The following is a 26,346-nucleotide window of genomic DNA, read 5'->3' on the forward strand; positions in this document are numbered from 1 at the left end:
GAGCCGGGGTTTGGTAGCTCGAGCAAGAGTTTGCGTCTGGGTTGGACCTGTAGCTTTGCATTCTTGGCTCGAGCGAGCTTTTCTTCGCTCGAGCGAGTTAGTTCGTTCTTCGCTCGAGCAATAGTTCATTCGCTCGAGCGTGAGTCTGGTTTCAGGCCTGAGGGTTTGAGTTCTTCGCTCGATCGAGTTTTCTTTCGCTCGAGCGAGCTTTTGGGCTGTTGGCTCGAGCAAGGCTTCCTTGGCTCGAGCGTAGTTTCTTTGTGTCTGGTAGCTCGAGCGACCAAGTCTTCGCTCGAGCGAGCCTGTCCAGTTTATATACACAGCAGCGGGATTTGATCAGTCTTTTTCATATTCTTTTGGATTTCAAACCCTAGGTTCGACATTTCTCTCTCCCTACTCATCTTCTCTCTTAGGTTTGATCTGTTTAGAGTGTGTTTCAACCCTAGTTGCTTTATTAAAAAGATAGAGGGAGTCGAGGGCTTTCATTTAATCTGGACATTTGGCGATTTGGAGCATTTTGGTATTTGGGCACTCATCTCTGTCTTCATCATTTGGGTTGTTTTCTCTGAGGTAGGGATTTCCTACTCCATTGTATAGGTTTTGTTCTAAGTTTTGGTATTTTGATATGTTGGGGATACTTTGGTAAATTTTGGGAAAAACCCTAGTTGTATTATTAAATTAATTAGTATAATTAATACATGGAATTGGGGAAGGATGGTTAAATTCATGGAATTGAAGAATTCATTGATTACATGGCATAGTTGGATAATTTAAATCACTTGTCTATTGAATTGTTGACATAGTTATTTTCAGTTTAGAAATAACTGTTTTGGGCTATCGGTGGAGGATAGTTGTGATTGTTGTAGACATTGCATGTGGATTAGGAATAACTGAAACTAATCACATTGGTTAAGTCATTGATTTTGACTGTTGCATTGATTCAGAAAATACGTGTATTGATTGAGCATTGCATTTGCATACATTGTTTTTGTGTGGGAGGAGATAGGGGATGTACTCCACGGTTTAGGGGAAGATAGGGGATGGACCTCTAAACCGGATTTTGTTTGGGAGGAGATAGGGGATGGACTCCATTAGCATCACTTTTATGTGTGCTTATTTATATAGAAGTGTTTTGTTGATACAGCACTAAAATGTGTATCAATCTGGAAGTATGAAGTGTTTTGATTTGAGCTTGAGTCTCATTTGTTTGTTGGTATTGGAAGGACGTGAATATGACATTTGTAATTCACTGTTGTAAGTTTGGCCAGGTACTGAGTCATGTTGATAAAATTGGAAAGTAAAAGAGTCTTAGACAATAGTGTCATGAGACAGTAAAATGAAGTAATTGATTATCTTGGTTAACCATCTGTTGAATGCCATTGCTTTATTCATTGCTTATATGTGGTTTAGTATATTTCTACTGGGCTGTGGCTCACCCTTTATGGGAACATCATTTTCAGGTTCAGGTGATAAGCTACCTCCAAGGACTTAGCTTGGAAGGACCTGGATTTTTTTGAAGACTACTTTTAGTTATTCGTTTTTCATTGCTAATACATGTAAACACTCAAGCCTAGGGCTTTATTTATATTTGAGTTAGAACTCATACTTTGTGTCCAAGTGTTGGCTTGGAAAGATGTAAGCCGGTAGGGCATTTACTTTGATGTTACATGTAATGCTTTTGTTGTTGTAAGACTCTGATGGATATTATAATGAATTATTAAAGTGTTTCCTTTAAATAATGCATGTCAATGATATATATATATAATGGGCTTATTTTTGAGGGCGTTACAATAGGGTATGGGCAAGAAGGAGTGGAAGAGGATAATCAAGTATAGTGAGATGCATAATAAGGTGGTGATGGAAGGGTATGATGATTGGTAAAGATGGTTGTGATTATGTGTGGTTTAGATGAAATTGTAATTGACTTAGAGTTGGAAGAGTGAATAATATAATGCTAGGTATTGCAAAATAATTTTCTTCGTTAATGGTTTTAATTAGATATGGACAAATGGTTCAAATTTAATTTATTTCAAAAACTTATGGTTGGAATTGAAGAAATAAAAATCTCAAGGTTTGATATTTTACTAAGGGCAAACCCTGGGTTTTATTTATTTCTAATTTCTTCAAATTTTATTTCAAAATTTAAACAACTTAAATCATAAAATAAAATATTCATTTTTCTTATTTTTTTTTGAACAAACAACACGTCACAACTAATTTAATGGCCATTTGGTTGTATAATTTAAGTTGTTTCAAATGAAAATAAAATTACCTTCTTGCCCATTAAATTAGGGTTCAACGATTAATAATTTGTAAAATCGTCTCCAATTAAATCACATAAACATAAATATAAAAAGTAAACTAAATTAATAATCTGGGAATGAAATAGAGAAATTGGTGATAATTTAGGGAAAAAGCGAAATTAACCTAATAGAATAGGTTTATAAAAATGCTATGGATCTCAAATAAATTACTAATTTTTTTACCAAATCTTTCATATAAATGTGGAATCCATGTGATTTGTGTAAGTTCCATACTAAGGCCTGGTTTGGAACGTCTTGAAAAAGACAAAAAATCAAAAAGTTACTTAAAAAGCTAAAAAGTTATCACTATTCACACAAAAAAATAAAAATAAATTTACACATAAAAAAAAATACAACTCAATTTTTTGCTGAAGTGATGGGTTGTCCGCGTGATTAGCATGCTGTACTAATCTAGAAATGACTACCTCCTTCGCGGGCAACCATTTAGACTATGATGTTCGGCCCGTGAGGGCCACCACGGATCACATTTTGATAATCTGAACTGTTTAATATGTAGAACCCGTTGAGTACTATATGCCTATAAAAAATCACGTTGATCGGATATCGCTAACTATATGATCAAATCAGTTTTGTATAAAAAAAAATGGATGGTGTTATAGTTAACTGGTGAACAAAAAGTAATCCGATCAATGTGATTTCGATATCTGATCAATGTGATTTTTTTACAGGAATATAATACTCGATGAGTTCTATAAATTGACGGCTCAGATGATCAAAATGGGACTCGTGGTGGGCCCCACGGGCTGAATAATACAGTCCAAATGGTTGCCCGTGAAGGAGGTAATCATGTCCTTATCTCCTGCACTCTGCCTAGAAAAAGGTGTCGTACAGCCTATTACACTTACTTCTCCTATACACTTATTTATATAATTTTTTATTACACATTTTTTGTAAAAAGATAAAAAAAAAATTAGAAAATACTTCGTAGCTTGAAAAACATTTGGCTTGAACTGGCTTGAATACCCAAAACGACGTCGTTTTGGGTATTTTTTATTTTTATTTTTTCAATTTTTTCTTTCTCGTTTACAGAGAGGGGGAATAGATCTGAAAATCAACATATTTTTTTTCTTTGAAATCGACAGAAGATGGAGAGAGAGAAGGAGGAAAGATGAAGAGGAGGAAGAAGAGGATGAGAAAAAAAAATGGAGAGGAGGAATGGATCTATATACAAACAGATCTGTATATATCACACAAATGAGACTCTTTTTCTCTTTCTCTCTCTCTCTCTCTCTCTCTCTCTCTCTTGTGTGTGTCTGTGTGTTAGGAGAGCTTGATGAGCTACTTATTAATGAAGTTTAGGTAAGGTGGGTGGTGAAGCATTCAATGGCCTCTCTATTATTATGGTTGTCTCTCATCTCATCTCTCTGCCACACACAGCTCTGATTTGAATCTCTCTGGGTTTTATTTTTGGTTTTGATTTGAATCTCTTTAGGTTTGATTTTTGGTTTTAATTTGTGGGTTTGATTTTTGGTTTTGATTTGAATCTCTTTGAGTTGAATTTTTGGTTTTAATTTGTGGGTTTGATTTGTGAGTTTGATTTTTGGTTTTGAGTTTTGGGTTTGATTTGTCTGATTCTTCCTCTCCTCTTCTCTTCTTTCTTCCTTCTCTATGGAACTTGTGAGTTATGAAAAAAAAAAAAAAAAAAAAAAAAAAAAAAAAAAAAAAAAAAAAACCAAAAGACATCGTTTTGGTCTCGAGCCAGTCGAGCCTCCCATCTTTCGAGCTACCTAGCGGGTTCGCAAAAAGTTAACCCAAACATTCATATTTTTTTCCTCAACTTTTTAGTCTAAAAAGACAAAAAGTGCACTTATTTAGGACACCCCAAACAACCCCTAAATTTGATAAAAAATTTAATAATTTATAATTTGGTAATTTATTTGGGCCCTAACATAACTCTATATTTGTCTCTATCCCACATGAGTCCGAATCCTCTGCCATGTTCCTTGCCATGGTTCCTGTAGTGTCCCCAAACGACGTCGTTTTGGGACAAAATTTACACCAAAAAAAGAAAAAAAAAAGAAAAAAGAAAAATGAGAAGACAGAGAGAAGAATCGCCATCCCAAACTCTTTTCCACCCGCTCCCTCTATACATCCATCGGCACACCACCACCACCTCGCCGCCGCAATCCACCTCCGCCCACCCTTATCCGCAGTCCACCTCCACGAACTCAACCTTCCCTCAACAGACTTAGATCCAAACTCAGATGGTTTTGAATATGGTTTTGCAGGAACCCAACCCATTTGCAGGAACCCATCAAATACATCATCTCAGATTATTCAATCTCTACAGACTCAGATCGCAGGAACCCAACCCATCACTACCTCTCCACCCACCAAATCTAAACCCATATTCAAAACCAAAAAACAGAGACCCATTTTCACACTTCTTCTGATAGCCCTTAGAATGGATAATATTTCAGAAAGAGTCCAACAAATAAGGTTATATTCATTATGTATTTGATGAGTGAAGTATTGGAATATAATTATAATTAACACAAAAAGGTTTGAGGGTTGAAGATTTGAAGTTTGAAAAAGAATTATGTGAGTCAATAATGGTTGAAATCTCTGAAAATGGGGTGGGAAAGATTGAGGGTTTTGGTTTCAAAGTGAGATTTGTACACACAGTGATGCTTTCTAAGATTTTGAAAAGAAAATCTTGTTTGTGCCCTCTTCCTTCCTAGCGACCGCCACCGCAACCAACCTCCTCAATCGGAAGAGAAAGAAGAACAAGAAGGAAGAGGATGAGTGAGTTTGCGACAGTGGTGCTGTGGGGGTCAGAGAGTGGCCAAATAGTAGGGGTCGCGGTGGTGTGAGTTGCCGAGAGTGTGCCGGAGAAGTTTCGTGTCACACCCCAAACCCGCCCCTAAAAGTTTGGGCATGACTACTTCAGATACGGACATTGACCTGGTATACGCAACATACGGGGCCTGAACGGAAGCATTAAATATAAAAAATAACATAAATTAAAAAGAATTACATCCACTGAGCGACCACTATCATGCCAGGATCACAAACAGTGTATCAGATGATAAATATTAACATATACATATACAAAACACCGCCCCTTGATTGGGCGTATAACAAAACATTGGAAATTTCAATATATTGCAGACAATCAGAGTATAAGCTGAAACATAGTAGACTACACAAAAACGGGCAGACTTCACCCAAATGCCTGGACACACAGAGGCCGAGGGTTATGGCTGACCTCCAGATTTTTACCTACAGAATCAGACAAAATTCGAAGTGAGATGATCTCAGTGAATAATAGTACTTTAATAACTCAATGAACAACTTAAATCATGATACATAACAATGTGTATGTAAATGCAGAGATCATGTGGTTAAGCTGATTTTGTACTAATTTCAGAGCGGTCTTGTCGGTTTTCAACTTCACAGATTAGCCCTTGGCCTGATGGGTTCACACATTCACAAATTGGCCCTTGGCCTCATAGATTCATAACTTCACAATTTGGCCCTTAAATAGAATGGCATTCAGCCCTTATCAAAATGGCATTAAGCCTCTTATCAGAATGGCATTAAGCCATAATCAGAATGGCATTAAGCCCTTATCAGAATGGCATAAAGCCCTTATCAGAATGGCATAAAGCCCTTATCAGAATGGCATACAGCCCTTATCAGAATGTATGAACTCAAGAGGTGGCTCGCACGGATTCTAGAGATAACTCGCATGGTAGCACTTAGTTCCGTGCAGCACTTTGTTTCATACTAACAGATCATACAGAATGGCCATAGGCCCAGATGTCACAAATTGGCCATAGGCCTCACAGATGGTACAGAACGATCATAGGCCTCATAACTTTCACAGAACGTCCATAGGCCTCATAACTTTCACAGAGTGGCCATAGGCCTCTTAACTTTCACAAAACGACTTTAAGCCTAGTACACACAAGTATGGACTCAAGAGGTGGCTCGTACGGATTCTAGAGGTGACTCGCACTGCAGCACTTAGTTCCGTACAACACTTTGCTCCATACCAGAAATTCATAGGTTTTAAGAACAGAACCATTCATATCACGTCATGGCATAAACATATCGATTAAACAGAACAGAATATTCCCGGGTTCATAAGAAGATAATTCCATAATAGTGTTCATAAGGTACCCCATGGGTTCTTACAAATTAACATAATTATCTTGCATATCAGAACATTAACAATACTCATCGACAAAAGTCACAGGTGTCATTACAGCACTATTCATGAGGACGGACCAATTCACGCCCTAACTTGGGTCATATAACAATATTGTTGATATTCGATTCTTTGACGTTATCCGAGTATTCATTTCGATAATCCATTCTAGGCAGATATCAATGACATAAAACGTGCGCCAAATCAATCAGATTATAGGAGTCCAAAATAGGACATTCAAAAGATTATGTTTCTGTAAACGGGGTTTACGTCCCTAATTCCTTTTTCATCAATCAATTGCACAATATTAATAATTCGTATGTAATTCTTATACGGAATCATAAGTAACTTACAGGTTATATCACATTAATGATGGCCACTAATCATAACCGAAAAACAGAGTAGTTGCAGGGTCATATGAAAACATTTCCATTCTTTTACATCATTCATTCACATCTTTTCTAACATTCCTAGAAGTTGCATAATTGACATGCATTAACAGAACGCGCATAGAAATCATTAGCTGTAGAAAGGCATACTATAACAGTACTACTACTCACAGTGCATTGATGGCGCAACAGTTCCTTCTAGTATGTGACCTATGCACACACAGAACCCACAAATTAGTCAACTTCCTTTTTCTTTAAACTCACATTTGATTCGATAACTTCAGTACATTAATAAGCATTTTAAAAACTTCAAATACTAATTTTAACCATTCCAGAGGGTTAAACAGATAAAACGGAGCAAACAGGATTTTACAGCATGGGCCGCACGTGCGGCTGTGAGCCCCGCATGTGCGGCAGTGGCTCCCGCACGTGCGGCAGAAGGGTCCCGCGCGTGCCTTTTTTTCAGTGTCTATCGCCCAATTTTCCCCTGTTTTCCGCACGTGCGGCTGTGAGCCCCGCACGTGCGGCAAGGCTCCCCGCATGTGCGGCCATGACCCCCGCACGTGTGGCGATTCTGCACAATCTGCAGTTTGAAATTTAGACAAAACCCACAACTTGGTAGGCACATGTTAAGGCACAAAGGAGGGAAAATTAAGGCAATACCATAGCTTAACATCATGATAACATGGATTATAAGTATATGATGCCACAATATTCATAAACCACAAGCTCAATTACATTAATTCTTCCTAATTTTGCAACACCACTCAATTCTCTTCATCATACAAACAATATTCATGTGCCACATGTAATTTCTACATGAAAATTCAAAGGATAAGTTACAACTCCTCTTTATACCTACTTTACCTTTAACACAATCAAATGATAAGAATACTTCCCAAGAAAATAATGCCCACATACATGTTCTCAATGTCAAACTCCATGAAAGTAAGAGGAGTTTAAGAAGAGGTTAGAAAGGAGGTGATTCATACATACCTTGAGCCAAATCTTCACAAACTCTCTCTCAATTCCTCCTCTCCTCCCTCTCAAGCTCTCTTTCTCTCCCTAACCCTCTCTCAGGAGATGTGTTTGAGTTAGAAACTTCTTTTATCAAAAGGGTCAAAGAATACACATATATACATAAGGAGGGAATAGGACGAAAATCAATCCTTTAATCATCCCAAATTAAAATTTCATAGGAAGGCTCATTATTACTTAAAAATTATGCTGATTCCAATTATGTAATCAATTTGGGATTCTCAAGCCTCTAAGGTCCTCAATTTCTGATTTAACATTCTAAATGTAACAGATACTTTCCTTACCTAACAGATATAGGTTCAATTCATAAGATATATATACTTAAACTTAATTTCTCATGAAGTTTCACATTTAGCATTTGAAAGCACAGAATAAGGGACGTAAAATATATCAGAATCACATACGAGAGTCAGGTTATTACATTTCGTCTCCTCTCTCTGTGTCTTCTACTTCTTCTCAATTTATTTTATTTTATTTTGGGTGTGTGTGTAAATTTTGCCCCAAAATGACTTATCTGGACACACACTGGAACGGCGCTTTTTGTCATGCAGATCTCGATGTCTCTCTAATGTCGATCACACCCTCAGACTCATCCAACCACTGGCGTCCGCTACTTCAACCAGTCACTCCGGCGTCGCCTCCAAGGTACTCTCTCTCTCTCTGCTCCCCACATGCCCACACTGCTGCAGCTGCAAGTTTGCAACCCCTGCCCTCAGGCACCCTTTGGACGTCATTTACCGAAAACTCCCCACTTTTGTGTATGTGTGTGTGTGTGTGTGTTTTTTTTTCCTTCTTCTAATTAAAAAAAAAAGATTTGCTTTTGCTTTTTTTGTCTGTACAGACTGTGTTTTTTGTTTCAATTTTTTCTTATATTGATGTGTAAGAATGTTGATTTTGTGAGATGTATACGAAGTTCATTTTTTTTGTAACTAATATGTTTTTTTGATAATTTTTATATTTCTATGTTTGTTGTTTGTATTTTGTTTATGACTATGATTATTGGAAGTTTCTTGTATTCTGAGGATGTATATGTAGTTTTTTTTTTTAAATTTTCTTTTCCTTGGTCGGCGTCGATTAGATTTTAATCGTGTCAAAAAGAAAAAGAAAGTCCAGATTTTGGATTCCAGATTTAACACACACTCAACCTGTCTAATCCACCAAATCGAAATCGCTTAAAGAATTCAACTCACTGGCCAGTCTGATTTGGATGTGGGTGATGAAAATTTCAACCTGCCAAGTGACACGGACTGGGCGCTTGTCATCCCCCGAGAAGCCGGCTTCACGAGTGATACTACATATCCCATGAATTACACCCACGGACTAACTCAGTAAATGCAATAGAGATCTACCTTACCTGCCTTGCTGCTTACAAACTAATGCGCTTGCAAGGTGCTTGGTGTAGAACTTACATCCCTAATGAGTTGGTACGTGACACAAGGCCGGTTAAGTTGAAAAAAATTGCTGTTGAATGCCGCATTGAATAAAAATTTATGGAGACGGCACTAGTTGCCCCCCCTCAGTGTAAAATCCTCTCTCTGTTCGTGGTCCTACCATCGGACACAATTGAGGCAATAAAACAAGATTTTTTGTAGTTCAAGTGATTCAATTATTTAAACATAAATGATATGTATTCAAAATAACATAACACAATATTTTACTATAAGGGATAATTACTGGCGGATCTTATGGACTGGACCAGACTCATAAGTTTTGAGTAAAAAATTTTACGTGTTTACCTCTCGTTTTGATAATGAGAATTTTTTTAGACTTTTTAGATGTATTTTTTATATTTTATGTTTGTGGAATAATCATTTGGTACTGGTAATGATAGTGAAAAATTTATAAAACTGATAAATGGTTGGGACATTTTGGTTTTTGTTTGCGAGTTTTGATTTATTTTTAATCGTTGAAAGCTTGAGCAGGCTTTTTTGGTACGGTTCATAGGACTGGCCTGTAACTACCCCATATTATAAGTATGACCCTACTTTGCAGATTTCTATACGGGATAAGTCTTAACTGTTGCCTTATTATAGGAGAAAATGCAAGTCATTTTGTGCTAATTTTTGGACAATATGTTGAAGTGTTGAAATTGAAAATCCAACCAAATTACCGTTGAGAGCTAGAAATTTTATATGAGCAATACTATCTTTGACTTTATTCTATTTCCATTAAAATAATAACAAATAGTTTATCTCTGTCTATAAATAGTTAGACAATTTGAACAAGTTAACGAGACCAATTTGCAATACATTCCCTATCTATCTCATGGAAGAGCATCATTGGGTCAAACTACAACCCCAATAGTGTGTATTGTCAATGCTTCATGAGAAAAACACATATGATTTACACTACAATACCAATTAGTTTCGCAAATCAAGCAGTTTTTGTTAGAGCTTGCACTAGATCTTGGTTGAAAGTTAAAACCATCAACAAAAATGTAGATAAGTGTTCAAATGTTTATATTGACGTTGCAAAGAGATCCAAAGTGATGTGGTTAATGATCTTTCATTCCTTGGCAATGAAACTTGCCTAATACAACAACAGATAACATGATATTTCACCATTGTTAGAAAGTAAACGCCTTAATGACTATACTAAATAGAGATGCTATACATTATAAGAAGACCATACATGAATATAAGTGTAGATATGCTATCACTACTAATGGTACTTTTGTCTCGGTTATCTCTTAGGAACATAATCCTTCAATAATTCTCCTGGGAAAAAGACCAATCTATGCCACTTTGGTTTCTGTATGGTGGTTAGAAATTGTGAAAATACTAGGAGTGAGCATGGTCCGGATTGGGGTAAAATTAGGACCAATCCGTTATCTACGGTTCCTGAGAAATTAGAACCAATCCAATCCGTTTAAATCGTGGAACCAATCTGAACCAATCTGTTTAAACACGGATTGGATCGGTTTAGGATTACAGATTCACATAATTAAATAACAAAAAAAATATAGAACATTTAAAGCAAACAAAAGCAAACAGCATCATGTGTGAACTGATCAACAAAAACATCAACATATAAAATAACAAAAACCCATTAAAACAGTATCACCAATTCTCCAAAATGTCATCTTATGTAACAAAATTCCAAGCAAACAAATAGCAGTAGTAGTAGACAACAACAAACAAATTTAACAGTAGTAGACATTTCCCTTTCCACAAATTCTAAGCAAACAAACAGAGATAAACTGGTTTTAAAAGGGGGGCATACCTTTGAACCATAAGGAGTTTCAGGTTGAGGATCATACTCTGGCTCAGACTGAGACTGAGAGAGGTCATGACATCATTTGTCTCTCCAGTACGCATCTATCAAACAAGAAAAAGAAATACATCAAAAAAATAGGATTAATATTATTAGAGAATAGAAATCATACCAGAAATCAAAGAAAAAATATACACGGTTTCTCTCCATACCACAGAAATCATACTAGAAATCAAAGAAAAAAAATTTATCCACACCACAGAAACCAAAGAAAAAAATAAAAACAGGAATCATATAATACACACACACCCATTTAAGATACACTATTTCTCTCCTTATATAAAGAAGTCATTGTTTTAGAAAAAAAATAAAAACAGGAAAAAATATACACACACCCATTTAAGATAAAAATAGAAAAAAATAAAAATAAAAACTCTTACTTACACACCCACACCAATTTCAGAAACAGAAAAACAGTGTCATCGAGAGAGAGAGAGAGAGACAAGTAGCTCACCGATCTGATCTGAGATGGATGAGAGTGTGAGAGACAGTATCGAGAGAGAGAGAACTCAGTCTAAGATGAGAAAGAGAAGAGAGAGAGAGTACCGAGAGAGAGATAACAGTGTTAGAGACAGTGTGGCGAGAGAGAGTACCGAGAGAGAGATGAGAGTGTTAGAGACTGTGTGGCGTGAATGAATTAGGGTTAGACTTTAGCTTTTATATGAAACAATAAATTATATTACATGGGAGGGTATATAGTATAAATATAAATATAAATTATTTCTATATGATCCAGATCAGTTCCAATCCGGAATCGTGAGATTCAATCCAAAATTGGTTTGTGACTTACGGGTTTTTAAATTTTCAATCCGAAACCAAAACACAAATTCAAAAAACCAATTCAAATTTATCAGATCAAACTAAATATCCAATTACGAATTATACTAATTTCTTGCTCAGCCCTAGAAAATACTTGTGCCCATTAAAGTAATTTACTGTTTGCTAATATACATGTTCGTTGGTTGAAATATGTTAGGGCAATGACCTCAAACCCATTGATCATCTTACTGAAATGCCAGATGACATTCTCTCTTTCATTCTCTTGTTTTTGAGTATTAGAGATTCTATCAAGGCAAGGATACTGTCTAGAAGATGGAAATATATCTGTCCATTCATGTTGAATCTTGATTTTGATCTTCATACTGTACTCGGAATCAACTACAAAGCAAGGTACTCAAATGGAGATTCAGATATCTCATGGGAGGATAAGAGTAAGTTTGTAACTGGAGTTGATCAAATTTTGGAGCTATACAATGGTCAAAGGCTACTCACTCTCAGGATCTGTTTTTGTCTTAGTAACGAGTACGCTGGTTATGTTGATAGGTGGATTAGATTTGCAATTATAATGAAAACTGAAAAGCCAAAGTAATAACTTATATGATTTTCCCTGTCAACTTCTTCCTCAACCTCAAGGTGATTAATCTCAATTAAAGTATTTGTGCCTAAAATCATGCAACCTAAGGCCAACCCCTAATCACGTAAGCAGGCTCGTCTTCCTAAATCCCTTGATTTAGAACATGTGCCTCTAAATCAAAGTTGTGCTAACAGTATCCTTTCTAGTTGTTTAAACCTTGAATGGTTGAGGCTAAAGAACAGTATTCTACCTGAAACTTTATGCATTCATGGTCCATCCCTCCATTTGAAGATTTTGATTGTGCATATATGCTATGGAGTGAAGCAGTTTGAGATTTTTTCTATTGGTCTTACCACATTTGCATATATTGGTGAAGTGAAATACTTCTCTTTTCTTGACGTTCCTCGGCTGGAAAAAGTGCATATCAGGTTCATGGTTACATATGAGAGGGGCACACAATATATATATGTTCAATGGAATTGCAAATGATCTTCCTCGGCTTCAAACCCTATCACTAGTTTTGACAACAGATGAGATGAAAAAAATGAAAGAATTATTACTCTTTATTGTGTACTTTTTCATTTTGTGTATGAAAATGGGATATTTTTCTATATAAAACTTTTTTCTTCTTTTCTCTTCAAGTCCTCCCAATACCTGCAAGGATAACTAGATTCAACTCTCTCAAACAATTGGAGTTGCTTGTTATGGTATCATCAGACTTTAACCTTCTCTCTCTTACTTCGCTCTTAAATGCTTCTTCTCTTCTGCATAAGCTCCATTTGTCGGTGAGTCATCAGAATCATTTTGATATTGTTATGGTGTAGTGAATTGAATACAAATTCCTACAATTGCAATGATAGTTTCACATTTTTTTAGCAATTTCCTATAAATCATGTTACCTTTTATATATTGTTCATTTCCTTATTGGTTCATTTATCCTAGTAAAATGCAACAAATATGGGCCTCTGTACTTGTATTTTTATTGTAACTTGCGCTTCGTTTGTTTAAACAAAAAACATTTTTCCATGGAAAACATTTTCTACGAAAAACATTTTTAGAAAAAATGTCTCCCTATGTTTGGTTGGGTTCTTAAAACTAATGTTACAAAATAGTGCCAACTTTTTAAAAATAACAACTATGGAAGACTAAAAAAACCTAAAAAAATCATGACATATTTTTATAAAATAACAAAAGTAGCCTTGTTTTTTTCAATGTCTTTTGCAAACAACCTGCGTCCGCACATTCCTTCACCCTCCCTCGCCACCTCTACAACTTCCCCATCTGCCTCCATCACTCCTCCACTCCTCTCCACCTATCTCGATCATCTTTACTTACCTCCGTCACTCCCCTACCAATATCCGCAATTTCCCTACCTACCTTTGCTACCCTCAAATCATTCCTACTCAACCCAACACCGTAGTTGACCTAAAACCTAACCACTAGAACTACCCAAAACCCAAAATTTACAAAGTGCACAATTTGGAATGGGTTTTGACAGAGGACTTCATCACCAATTGCCTGATATCTCTACATCCTTGACTCTAGTGCCTAAATTCATACTTTATGCGATCTCCATTGATGAGCTTCTTTGACACTTGCTCGATTAGGGTTTGCTTCTTTCTCAATTTTGTTATGGAACATTGTCCAATCTAGTGTTTAAAGGTTTAATGAGATATAGTCATTTATCTTATATTTAAGCCACTAAATTAGTATTTTCTCAATTTTTTTTAAACCCATTTTCTTGTATTCCTGATTGAAGGAAATAATTAGTAGTAATTATTCATTTATAATTTTTAAGCTTTTCAAGTTTTGATTGCAAACAATCTTTATTGATAAATAATATTTTGTTATTTGGTCACTATAAATAGCTTTTATGGTTGGGTTGTTTGCAGGTACATTGCTAAGACATTGTACGGTGATGATGATGAAGAGGTTACTCCTCAGAATAGCGACACAGTGGAGGAGCCAAAATGTTTAGGCCTTTACCCTGGATCAAATGAGAAGGTTTTCCTTGTTTTGATTTAACATCAATTATGTGAAAAATGAATCTTTATCATCTTCAGAAGCTTATTACTGCTTTTAATGTATGTATTGGAATTATTTTTATTTTTTAGATTCTCTTGAAGAATGGTCCTTATGGGTTCTATGTTCAGCTTGGTGAGGACAGGAAGGGATACTTGCCTAAAAGAGCCTCGGTTTCCCAAGTATGTTTAGCCTCGTTTGTATTTGTAATGGGACTACTAAATTTTTGGAGCTTTAATTCCTGGCCTACTGCCATTATCTGCATATATGTAAATGCTTAAGTTAAGCATCTATGCATCGTTTTCTTTTCAAGTAAATTAGGGATGAATACTTAGCCACTACTGGTCATTAGGGAAGTCTTGTGATGTTAATTTTCTTCCTTTTTTTTCCCCTTCAAAACAATTAACATCAAGGGATCATCTGTGGATCAGATACAAAGGGTTGGGTCATGCCTGTTTGGTTTAATTTGGTTATTCAAATCAGGCCTTCAAATTTCAAAAAATCCATACATATACAGACTGAAATCAATAAATCTAAACATAAATTTATGCATAATATTATCATAAAATCTATAAACATAAGACTGAACATAAACATATCTAGAGATTCTAGACTGCTCTTGCATGCTTTTCTCTCTTTATGCAAGCATTCATGTGCTGACACTTGTTCTCTTGGAAGAAGAATACACCTTGTGGAATATGTCTTTTATTTTGCATATTTGTGTTGTGAACTGCATGATAGAAAAAAAGATGGATTATAAAAGATTAAGGGGCATGTATAAAATTTCAAAGGGGCCAATTTGAAGAACTTTATAAGTACAGGTTAACTTGTAATTTTAAAAGAGTTGAGGGGAGGCACTGCCCCCTCTGGGCCAATGATGGCTCCACCACTGGCCACATGAATATCTTGCTTCTTCTGTTGATACCCATTTCTAGAGTGTTTTTCTTTTCTTTTGTTGTTAGTATTGTAGATGCAGATGCAGTAGTCGTCGTTGTTCTTATTATTATCTGAATCCAATAGTGTGTCATATTTATTGTCGTTAATGAATAATTTTTGTTTGTTGCTATATAGCCTCTGCTCCTTGTGTTTCATCAGTATTGAATAATTAAAAGTGGGATACAAAAAGTGCAGTTTATCAGCTCCCTATAGAATTGACAGTGGTCACATCATCCTCCCAGAATATCACTACTACTTTTGTAGTTAATTTCATAAATTCCATTAATCTTTAAAGCAATATTTTCCCTTATTCTTGACCTTGCAGGTCGTTTTTCTCACTACTTCCATTCATGTCCTTTTAGACTTCTTGATTTTTTTTGGAAGGTTCACCTGTTCCAGCATGATCCTCACTGGCTGAATAATGACTCATTTGTTATTCCTGAAAATCTTCTCTGCTTTAGGCAGCTGCCCCTCTATTCTTGCCAATGTTTGTCACATTATTCTAGAGCCAACTGTGCTTCAACCACTGAGCTGAAACTCCATTCCAGTGTCTCTGGATATCTCTCAATCATATTGTCGGATCATTTGGTCATCAATCTTCCTTTTATACTTCGTCCCTTTCTTCTTTTCCTTGTCTTGGTCCTACTTCTGAAACATTTTGGTATGAGAATATCTAGTTTTGCGCCAATATGATTTTGTCAAAGTTAAAAGTCGCATTTCATCCAGTTTTTATTTGTATCACAATTTGATTTCGGTATTAGAATATCTAGCTTCCTCTAATTGTTAAAATTTTTTATCATGTGCCTAGGGCAAAAAAGATGCTATCCGCAAGTATGAAAAGTCCTGCATGATATTTTTTATAGGTAAAAGAATATAACTAATGTATGACATATTTACAATCATATAACTATAGAATGTCAAAAAAATTTACTAGTTTGTTTAATTCCCCCTTTTAAAAACCTTTACTAAAGCACGTGAAGCTTCCACTAAGGTTTTTAAGCACCAAAGTTGATATGCACTAATATATTTTTCATCAGTATGTTTCTGTTTTTATTATTATGGAGAAAATTATTCTTTCCTCCAAGGGGAGTACCTGGAGGATAATTGCATTTGGCCATGATGCAATAACTTGGTGCTAAAAAATTCTGGCTGTTGTGGATTAATTGTAAAAATATGGATTTATAAATAATAAAAAAAGAAAGAAAAGAAAAAAGAATCTTAAAAATATGGATTATGTGGATGCTCTCTGAGGTCTCTTGGTGCATCTAGGCATCTACAGATGGGAGATCAACTTTGATCCATGCCTTCATTTTATATTTTTAGGATATCATACACAAGCTTCAGTTCAGAACTTTTTTATGAACTGTTTCGATATGGCAGTTCATGCATCTGTAAAACACTACCTGCTTCTTTCGCCCCCCTCAAAAAAAAATAAAAAATAAAATAAATGAATAAAATGACTTGTATTTGTTGTAATATTTAATTCATACATGATTGAAAACATTTATTATTTCAGAATTTTTTTTGGACAAGTAACATTTGTTATTTCAGATAAAAAAAAATATAGACTCTATTACCCTGCAAGATGCTATTGAGTTGCTGCACTAGCCTGCAACATTGGTATGTCTTCATCTAAATACTCGTTTTTTAATTTTTTTTTTTTTATTTATCATTGTCAAACTTAGTTTTCCTGTATCTATGTTAGGGAAACCATCCTGATGATGGCCAGCCAGTTGTATTGAAGCTTGAAAAGTTTGGATTTTCCATTAGGCATCGACACACAATCGCGCCTGTACCTGAGGTATATCTTTCTTTGTTAAGCATGTCTTTATTAAATAGTTATGGTATTTTCCAACTCTTTTTCTTCACTAAATTCAGCTTGAATCTCCTATTGTAGTACTCATTTGAGTATGAGAAGTATCCACAGCAAGTTTAACTAATAAGCTATTGGCCACCATATTAGCCTCCTATAGCAAAACCTTACAAATGGGTTCTTAAAACTAGACAGCTGGTGTATATAGGTCAATTCTCAGCCATCCATAGTTCGGAGTATTTTTATCAATTTGTGAAGTAGGTATAGGAGTTGGATGGGCCAGAAGCCGAAATCTGCCCTTAAATGTGGCACTTGGGGGTAGGTGTATTATTTTAGATGAATATGAACACCTAATACTTATAAAAAATTGAATATGAACACCTAGTACTTATTAAAAAATTAGATATGAAACACCTAATGGAGAACTATGTTAATACATATATAGGAAGTGTTATTTATGGAGTGAAATATCTGCCGTCACTGTCATTTTGAGGTCCCAAAATAATGAGAAGACACTGTCAAAGACATTGAATACTGAACAAGTTGTGCAGACAGCGATGAAAAGAATTACTAAAGCGTTATATGAAAGTTTGTGAAACATAACTTGAGTAATAATTTGGCAAAACAAAAGAATGAATTTCCAGCATGAAATGCTTGTCACGTAACGACAGGCCTGAGTTGTCTATATGTCTTAAATATTGATTAAATTACACATGATGAACCATGCACATATGCTATACTTTTAACTATCAAGTACCAACCAATTGCACGTGTATTTATTTGTGAGATAGCCTTTTTCCTTTTCCTGTCTTCCCCTTGTGAGGTGGGAAGATTGAATCTCAAGGGTTCTGCATAGACATATTCTGTTCTTGATTTCAGAGACCAAATTTAAGGCAAAACGGGCAAATATTAAGCCTCTCCAAAACAAGGAGGGAAATGAAAAAAATAAGAATAGAAAGGAAGAAAGAAACATACAACTATTGGGAGTATTTTTGGCTTTTGCAAAAGCAATGTACAACTTTTCCAAAGTATTGGACCCTCGGAAATGCTTTAGCGGCAGAACTACAGCTCTGCTAGAGGGCTGCCCTCTTAAACTAACAAGAAGAGAAAGTTATGACCTACTGGAATAATCCAGTTGGCTGGAACACCTACATCTCATTAGGAGGTCAAGATTTTAAGTCTTGTCACAGGCAAGACTCCCCTTAGGCTACAGCCTCCAATGTACCCAAAAAAAAGAAAAATATAGACTATTAATTTAAATAATAAATATATGAATAAACCTTTAGGAGTGCAGTCATAAGGATTGAGTAGATTGGCCGATCTGCATACTGTATTATACATTGAATTTAGTGGGTTTATAATTAAATGAACCGTTAGGAGTGCAGTAATAGGATTGAGTAGGCGGGCTGATATATGGACAAACAGCTGCACGCTGTATGATACATTGAATTTGGTGGGCGTATAATTAAATAAACCTTTAGGAGTGATGCATTGAATTTGGTGGGCTTATAATTAAATAAACTAGGAGTGTAGTCATAGAGATTGAGTGTTGTTTGGAATGGATATGTGATATACATTTAGTGATGTCCGAGGAATGCAAATCATTACTGGCAAACAATTATTTTCCCTTGAACTCAACTGGTGAATTCCTCTTGTAAATCTTCCCATCATAAATGTTTTAAAATTTGGATTAAGTGGATGGAAAATTGGATCAAGAATTGGGAAAAAAAAAAAGAAAAATCTTTTCACAAACTCAAGTGCAGATTTGTGATATTAAGATCTTTAAAATGCATATCAAGCAAATTTGATGTGGATTCACTGTGTTGGTGAGATTATTACTTCTTGATTAGCTTTTGTATTTGTTTTCCTATGCTGGTTCAATACATACACGTTTTTCTTGCTTCCGAGAGACTGCTGTTTGAACCTTAAGTCTGTATTTTTTAATTGAATTTGTTTCACATCAAAAAAGAAGAGAAAAAAAAATAATACACGCATAACATTCACCCTAATTGGTAAACCATGTTAAATTTACTGCCCATCCATGATGCAAAGATTTAGTGCGACTTGGAAAGTTTGCATGAGATTGTGAGTCAAAGTTTTCAGATCCCAACTCCATTGTCTACTAGTAGAAGGGGAAACAGAAACGAAACACACTGTAACTTGAAAGATCCAAAGAGGCAAGTACAGCTCGGAAGAAGTCTAATGAATAGTCTAATGAACAGTATACATCTCAGTTACTTGTTGAGATGGGGTGGAGCAGAGGAAAATTCTTTTTAAAAAATATTCTCTGGTCCCTGTTCAGATTATTTCATTCAGAGTGCATATTATTTGTTTTGATAGTCACTTTTTTCCATTCATATATTTGTCATCTTTGAGAATTCTTATTTTGTTAAACTTGGTTTTCATCTATTTAAACCTTCTGTACAGAACTTGAAGCCGAATGATATAACCTTTGAGAAAGCATTAGAGCTTTTGTTGGGTAAAGATGTAAAACGATGTGGCTGAGCCAAGAGCAAACCAAAGCTTGAAGGGGTTGTTGAGGAGATATAGGCATGACATATTCTACAAGGCCGGGTACAAGAAATTTAAAGTCTCTGCAATTGGTATGCATATATAAAGGCATCCCATTTGCGGCATCTCCTCCAGTTCTTCCATTGGTGAGGTTTGAACAGAGCCCATACAGGTTGGATCTATCCCACACAGACATATCTAATGGCAGGAAATGTAGTGTAATGGAAGTTAGTAGTAGCCAATTTTGTTGTAATTCACGAATAAGCTTTTAAGTAATATTTAATGTAGTGTTACTTGGATTCCCTTTGATTTGGCAAAAAAATTCTTTACAAAAATATTTATTAAAAAAATGTTCTTTGTAGATCACATTTTTTTATGTTTGGTTGCAACCTTAAAACTAATGTGCTGGCTAGTGATTGTATTAGTAGTGGTGAAGGTGGTTGTGTTGGTGGTGCTGGTGGTGGAGGTGGAGGGGCAAGTGGGTGGGGGTGGCGGTGGTGTAGTGGCAACATTAGTAAGATTTAGTTGGGAAAACGTTATCACTTTCAAAAATAAAACATGTTTTTATTCCAAATGAGTTTGTTTTGAATTTCTGTTAAATTTTTTAGAATGTCAAAAAATAAAAAATATTTTTCAAAATATGTTTTCGGTCAAACAAACGGAACGTTAGGATGGGATAGGGACAATTTTTGAACAAATTGTACTCTTACATCTACCTATTATATTATTTGGATCACATATTGTAAATAGTTCATTAATTCATTGCAACTACTTGGACCCAGGGCAGAAAAACTTAAAAGAGTCATTACTATTGTACACTTATTGTACTTAGTACGACAGTGGCTTGTGCAGTTTTGCACTGATGCAAAAACTGTAGGGATGTTGCAATTACGTAGAGTCAAGCAAGTGTCTGAATCCGAAAGGCCTTTGGTTGTTGCAGTCAACCAGTGCTAACCCCGAATATTTCATCATTACAATACCTTTGACAGAACCCAATGCGACTCTCAACCCTTGAATCCGTGCCATGACTGCATTTGAGATTGCCATATATGATGTTTGTGATGACACCGTACTCGGGAACCCAACTTGCTGATTGGTCAGTTGTAGACGGCATCCAAGTTTCGGTGATGACCGTGTGGCACGAAGGCTTTGGTGATTGTGGGGTCATCCAGAACTATAAGGCTATCTTGAATGAGATGATCAGGTCAGTTTCTACTAGATCAGGGTTGTTTAGGAGCTCCAACCCTAAGGCCTCTCCAACTTGTCCATAGTTGTAATTGCTGAAATTTAATATCAAAACATAAAGTCAAAATATGCAATGAATTTAATCAGCATAAAATGTTTTGACTAGTTATTAAAATTGCAAAAGCAAAAAATATTAGGTGAGTCAAAAATTTCAGTTCAATCGTGTGGTGGTTTAATGGCATGCAGTCATGTGGTAATTTTGTTTATATATTTTTAGAAAATGGTCACATACCCCCTTATTAGTAAGTAGATATGATGTTCCCAAAATATTAGATTACTTTATCAAAAAAAGTAAAATCTTAGATGACTATATTGCTAAGAGCATCTCCAATCATTATTGCTATAATGCTATTGCTATAATTTGACAATGAATAGTGTTATTTTGTCAAATTATAGCAATGGTGCTCCAATGGTCATTTGCTATTTTTAGCAAATCTAGCAAATCTTAACCAACTTTTCCTCCAAGTTTGTAGGTGTTGTTTGGATATAAATTTTTTTGTGATTTTATTTTTGTTTATTTTGTCTTTTGTGATATTTTTTTACCTGTTTGTTAAAAAAATTATATATTTATATTATTCCCAACTAGACAAATATAAAAAATAAAAAAAATGAAAAATTGGAAAAAAAAAATTTGTTTGATTAATTCACCCCACCAAAAAATATATCACTACATATTTAATAAATTTTTTTAACTACGCATAAAAAATAAACAATCACCAACTACCCACCAACAACCAACCACCAACAACCATCCAAATTAAAAATTAAATGACATTGCTAAATTTAAAAATACATTATCCCGTAATTATTCATCAGGAGGCATGGGAAAATAGTAATTTAGGCTACTGACATTTGAGGATCACTTGGCGAAAATCTCATTTTTCCGCATTGCGTAATATGCTTTTGTCTGAGGGTCTAAAAGAGAAATGTCCGTAGTCATTATCTCATGTTCTTCTTTTCTGATCTCAAGTTCTTTCATTTCTTGCAGTGCTTGAATCCTTTTTTTCTTCTCTTTCATCTTTTTTCTTTTCCTTCTCAACAAGGTGTTAGTTAAATGTCTCCAATTGTATGCTCATTTTTTGGACTTCAAATTCAACCACTTGATTCCTCCGAAATAATTCTTTTGAAGCTTTCCTACCCATAGGCTTTTTACCCCTTGCAGAGACACTGCCCTCACCGACAGTTGGATTGTTACCAACACTCGGACTGGTGTCATCTTCAAGAGAAATGCAGTTATCCATAGGGGATCGGGGGCTGAATCAGTGAAAAATGGTGTATGTATCCTTGACTTCACCGTATTCGTAGGAGCTACATCTTACCACCTGATATTGTTTTGCAAGATTGACCAACAATGTTCAAAAGCAAAATGTTTCTTTTCATCTTGATGGTATAAAAGTTTTGCTTGAAGCATCTGTATCAATAAAATATTAAATTAAGTAATTATTTAATTTTTATATGAGATGAAATAAAATAAAATAAAAAACTAACGTAATAAATGAAGATGAAATCTTACTAGATCAACTTGAGACATCCCACTTAGGTGTAGATTTTCGACTTGCGCTAAACATCTACAAAATTTGTTAGAACATTTCATGATTGTACCCCACCGAGATTGGATAGAAACTTGTGTTCTTGACTGATCATTCTGAAGGGAGCAATAATTTGCATAAATTCTCCCCCCAAAAGTGAGCATAAGATTGTGAATTGCTAACAATTGGGTCTTCAGAAATGTGACACCAAGCTTTACAAAGTGCCATATCTTCAGCAATGGTGAATGATTTTCCTCTCTTTATTTTTGATGAATCTTCCATACCGAATGTGTAAAGAAAATATAAATAAAAATGTAATTTAGAAAGTTTGTTGTGAAATGAAATTGAGTAAAAACAGAGGAGAGAAGGTTTGTATTTATAGAAGAAAAAAAAAGCCGTTTTTTTATAGCCGTTTTAACATAAAAATATGATCGTTTATATCCGTAGTGGATATGTTTCACTTATGTTTTTATTTAATTTTTAATGAATAAAGTAGCACACTTGGATCTCAGTCGTTGGATTGTTATTAATCAACGACTGAGATTAATCATGTGTCTGTGTGAGAGAGAGCTTCGAAACACTTCGGATAAACTTCAGATAAACTTCAGAGAGAGACTTTAGAGAAGATCAGAGAGAGAGAGAGCTGCGAAACTTCAGAGAGAGAGATAGCACACTTCAGATAAGCTTCAGAGAAGATTAGAGAGAGAGAGCTTCGAAACACTTTGGATCAGTGAAGATCACTTCGAAACACTCCCGCCCATTAATCAACAGCTGGTTCTCGCCTTCTCTCTCTTCTTGTTTCTTGGATTAGTGAAGATCAGAGAGAGAGCTTCGGAACAATGATTTTCAGAAGATCATCCTTCTCTCACCCGAAGCTCCCATCTTCTCTCACCCGAAGCTCTCTCTCTCTCTCTCTCTCTCTCTCTCTCTCTCTCTCTCTCTCTCTCCTTCGGATCAACCTTCTCTCATCCACCACCAGATCATCCACCTTCGGATCAACCTTCTCTCATCCAGGTATTTTTCTTGATGAATTTGTGAATATTGATATTGGAGAATTTGTGAATATTGGAATATTGGAGAAATTGATATTGATGAATTTGTGAATATTGGAGATTCTTGTTCATTGATGAAACTCTTTGATGAATTTGTTCATTGATTCTTTGAATATTTGGAGATTCTTGTTCATTGATGAATTTGTAATATTGCTAAAATTCTTGATGAATTTGGTATGAATATTGATGAATTTGCTGAAATTCTTGTTCATTCTGATTAATTTGTGATGATTTCTATTTTAAACGACATAGTGAATTTCATTTCTTTAAAAAAAAACTTCAAGCATTATGGAAAATCTCAACTGAAAGGAAGGAGGGAAGGAAGAAAACAGTTTAATTTTGGGTGACTTGGCAGATTTGGCAGCTGCCAAAGTAGCTGCCAAATTTGGCAGCTGTTATAGCATGCCATTGGAGAAGCCAAGATTTCCCAAACTGCTATATTATGGCTTTGGCAGCTGATTTAGCCATCCATTGGAGATGCTCTAAGCAAGGGTACGGTGACTAGAAGCATATCGATACTAACTTTTTGTTTTCAAAGGGAATGCATTCATCCCCGAATTCCACAGCTAGCGATAATTGGATTCTTGGAGAGTATAGCAAACCTATATATTTCAGAGATAAGGTGCCGATGGCTAGCAGAGCTTCTTGATGGCACAATCAAGCTACCCAGCATTAAAGAGACGGGAAAAGATGTATTGGAATGGGATAAATACATGACGCGATAATCTGACAAGTACTATCGGAGATCTTGCATTGGTACCCTTCATATAGGTACAATGATCAACTCTGCAAGGACATGGAATGGAACCCTAAGAGGAAGAAGGGATTCATTGCCGAGTTGATTGACCTTACGACCCAACGGATTATGCTCAACCTTAAAGCTAAAGCTCCAGGTGCGCTAAAAAAGGGTGTTGGTGTGCTATGGGTGGCTTAATTATTTCATTTGGTTTTCTTTCCTTGTAAGAGGACTTCTTGTCCTCCCTTTGTGTCTCCATTTTCATTATTAATAAACACTTTTTGTTGCTGATCCAAAAAAAAAAAAAAAAAACCAACCATGAATGAAGTTGGAGAACTGGAAATTATGTTCCTAGTAAACAAACTAGGATTCAAACAACCATGACCACAGCTGGATTTCGAAAATGCATACATCCAAACTGAACCAACACTTTCTTTCGGTTAAACCGTCGAGGCTTAATGAGAGAGAGAGAGAGAGAGAGAGAGAGAGATTTCCAAGACTATTAGAAAGATTCTCATTGTAATATTTGAAAACCAAAAAGTGGGCATCAATTTACATATAGTTTCACTTTCTGGTGTTGAGAGAGACAGAGAGAGAGATTTCCAAGGCTCTGGTAAAAGTATTCTCGTTGTAACATTTGAAAACCAAAAAATGGGCATCAGCCCACAGGACTAAATCATCAAATAGCATTACTCACCATTTTAGATAGGAATCAGGGATTACAAGTCATACTTAAAGAATAGATAATGACAAGCAATAGATTCCTGAATCCTGATTACACCCATCTCAAGCGTTGATGCAAGATAGGTAAAAATTAGTAAATTAGTGACAATGGCAAAAACAAGACAAACAGGTAAAAATAGTAGGAAAAGCAACAACAAAAAGGCAGATTGTTTCAACTAATATAATACAGAGAAAGCGATGAACAAAAAACTACCAACCTCAGATCCCTTCAAGTCCTGATGCAGAAACCACCATGGACCATTTTTGGATGATATTCTGAACATACAAGTGGAATAACAATTACCATCTATTGAAAAAAATTAAAAAAAAAAAAAAAAAAAAAAAGCGAAAGAAAAGAGAGGACCAATAAATATACTATCCTAGTGAAAAATGCAAGAAAAACGCAGCACAGTTCTTCAATAACAATGTCATCAAAATTGCACTAGAAAGCAGTACCAAAAATTTGAGCATGCCTTTAAACCACAAATATGTTCATGAAATTATTTATCGGAAAACCAACTCTAAACAACATAACCAATGCCCTATCTCTCATATTACACCAGTTTTCAATTAAACTGAAATGGAGGTTCATGGTAAAAATAGAATAATCACGTCATAGACAAGAAAACACGAATTGCAAATAGAAATTTTTAAGAGACAACAGACATGCCACAATATCCTACAGTTTACCTGATATATCCTGCCAACGTATGCAGCCCCATAAAAAGAGCCAAGACTGCCCACACACCACGAAGACCAAAAATTGAAGGAACATATAGCAGAAATGCAGAAGATATTGCCCCTACCACCATCTATAATTTATTTAAAAATTGTTAATAGAGGCCATTGTACAATCTTCACAGCCAGCTAATAACATCACAGAGAAATTTAACTGTATAAACTTACCATGGAACAAGCTGCATATGGGAAGTCTGAAACACCATAATGGAGACCATCAAAAATAAAAGCTAGAGCATTTACAGGTTGGCTGGCACTGACAAAATGTAACAATTTCAGGAAACGCCACACAAGAAAGATCTTAGCACTTGACCATTCAGATAAACTAACAAAAATTGATAGATAGGATGACATGGCGAGCAAACATACCAAAACCCCAGTTCTGACAACTCTTAAGACTTCAGCATCCTTAGTGAATAAGGTGGCTAAAGAACCAAAAGATAAACCCAAAATTGCAGCCAAGGAAACCTTGTGAGCAATCCTATCTGCAAAAACATGTGAATAAGATTT

The 26,346-nt window shown here is 35.4% G+C and overlaps 2 protein-coding genes, 1 long non-coding RNA gene and 1 pseudogene across 5 annotated transcripts in view; 2 read left to right on the forward strand and 2 right to left on the reverse strand.

Annotated features, from left to right (window-relative positions):
* Positions 1-26,346, reverse strand: part of LOC145804441 (putative F-box protein At1g32420) — a 187,816-nt gene that overhangs the window by 108,697 nt on the left and 52,773 nt on the right. The gene's annotated exons all lie outside the window — the stretch shown is intronic.
* On the forward strand, positions 11,646-12,546 carry LOC145803480 (putative F-box/LRR-repeat protein At5g38386). The gene is made up of 2 exons (XM_082896762.1): positions 11,646-11,657; positions 12,154-12,546. Exons 1-2 carry the CDS (start codon positions 11,646-11,648, stop codon positions 12,544-12,546), a joined length of 405 nt encoding a protein of 134 aa, XP_082752888.1.
* On the forward strand, positions 13,737-20,179 carry LOC145804440 (uncharacterized). 2 transcript variants are annotated; one of them, XR_014346158.1, is made up of 6 exons: positions 13,737-14,139; positions 14,424-14,535; positions 14,646-14,735; positions 17,041-17,109; positions 17,195-17,290; positions 19,730-20,179. It is a non-coding gene; the product is annotated as an uncharacterized LOC145804440 (long non-coding RNA). The 2 variants fall into 2 exon arrangements; XR_014346159.1 differs by lacking the exon at positions 13,737-14,139 and adding an exon at positions 14,159-14,193.
* The window catches only part of LOC145803481 (protein DETOXIFICATION 45, chloroplastic-like), a 49,151-nt pseudogene continuing 47,745 nt past the window's right edge, over positions 24,941-26,346 (reverse strand).

Source organism: Camellia sinensis, chromosome 12 (assembly GCF_055761805.1).
Source record: "Camellia sinensis isolate YWXY chromosome 12, ASM5576180v1, whole genome shotgun sequence".
Taxonomy (NCBI): domain Eukaryota; kingdom Viridiplantae; phylum Streptophyta; class Magnoliopsida; order Ericales; family Theaceae; genus Camellia; species Camellia sinensis.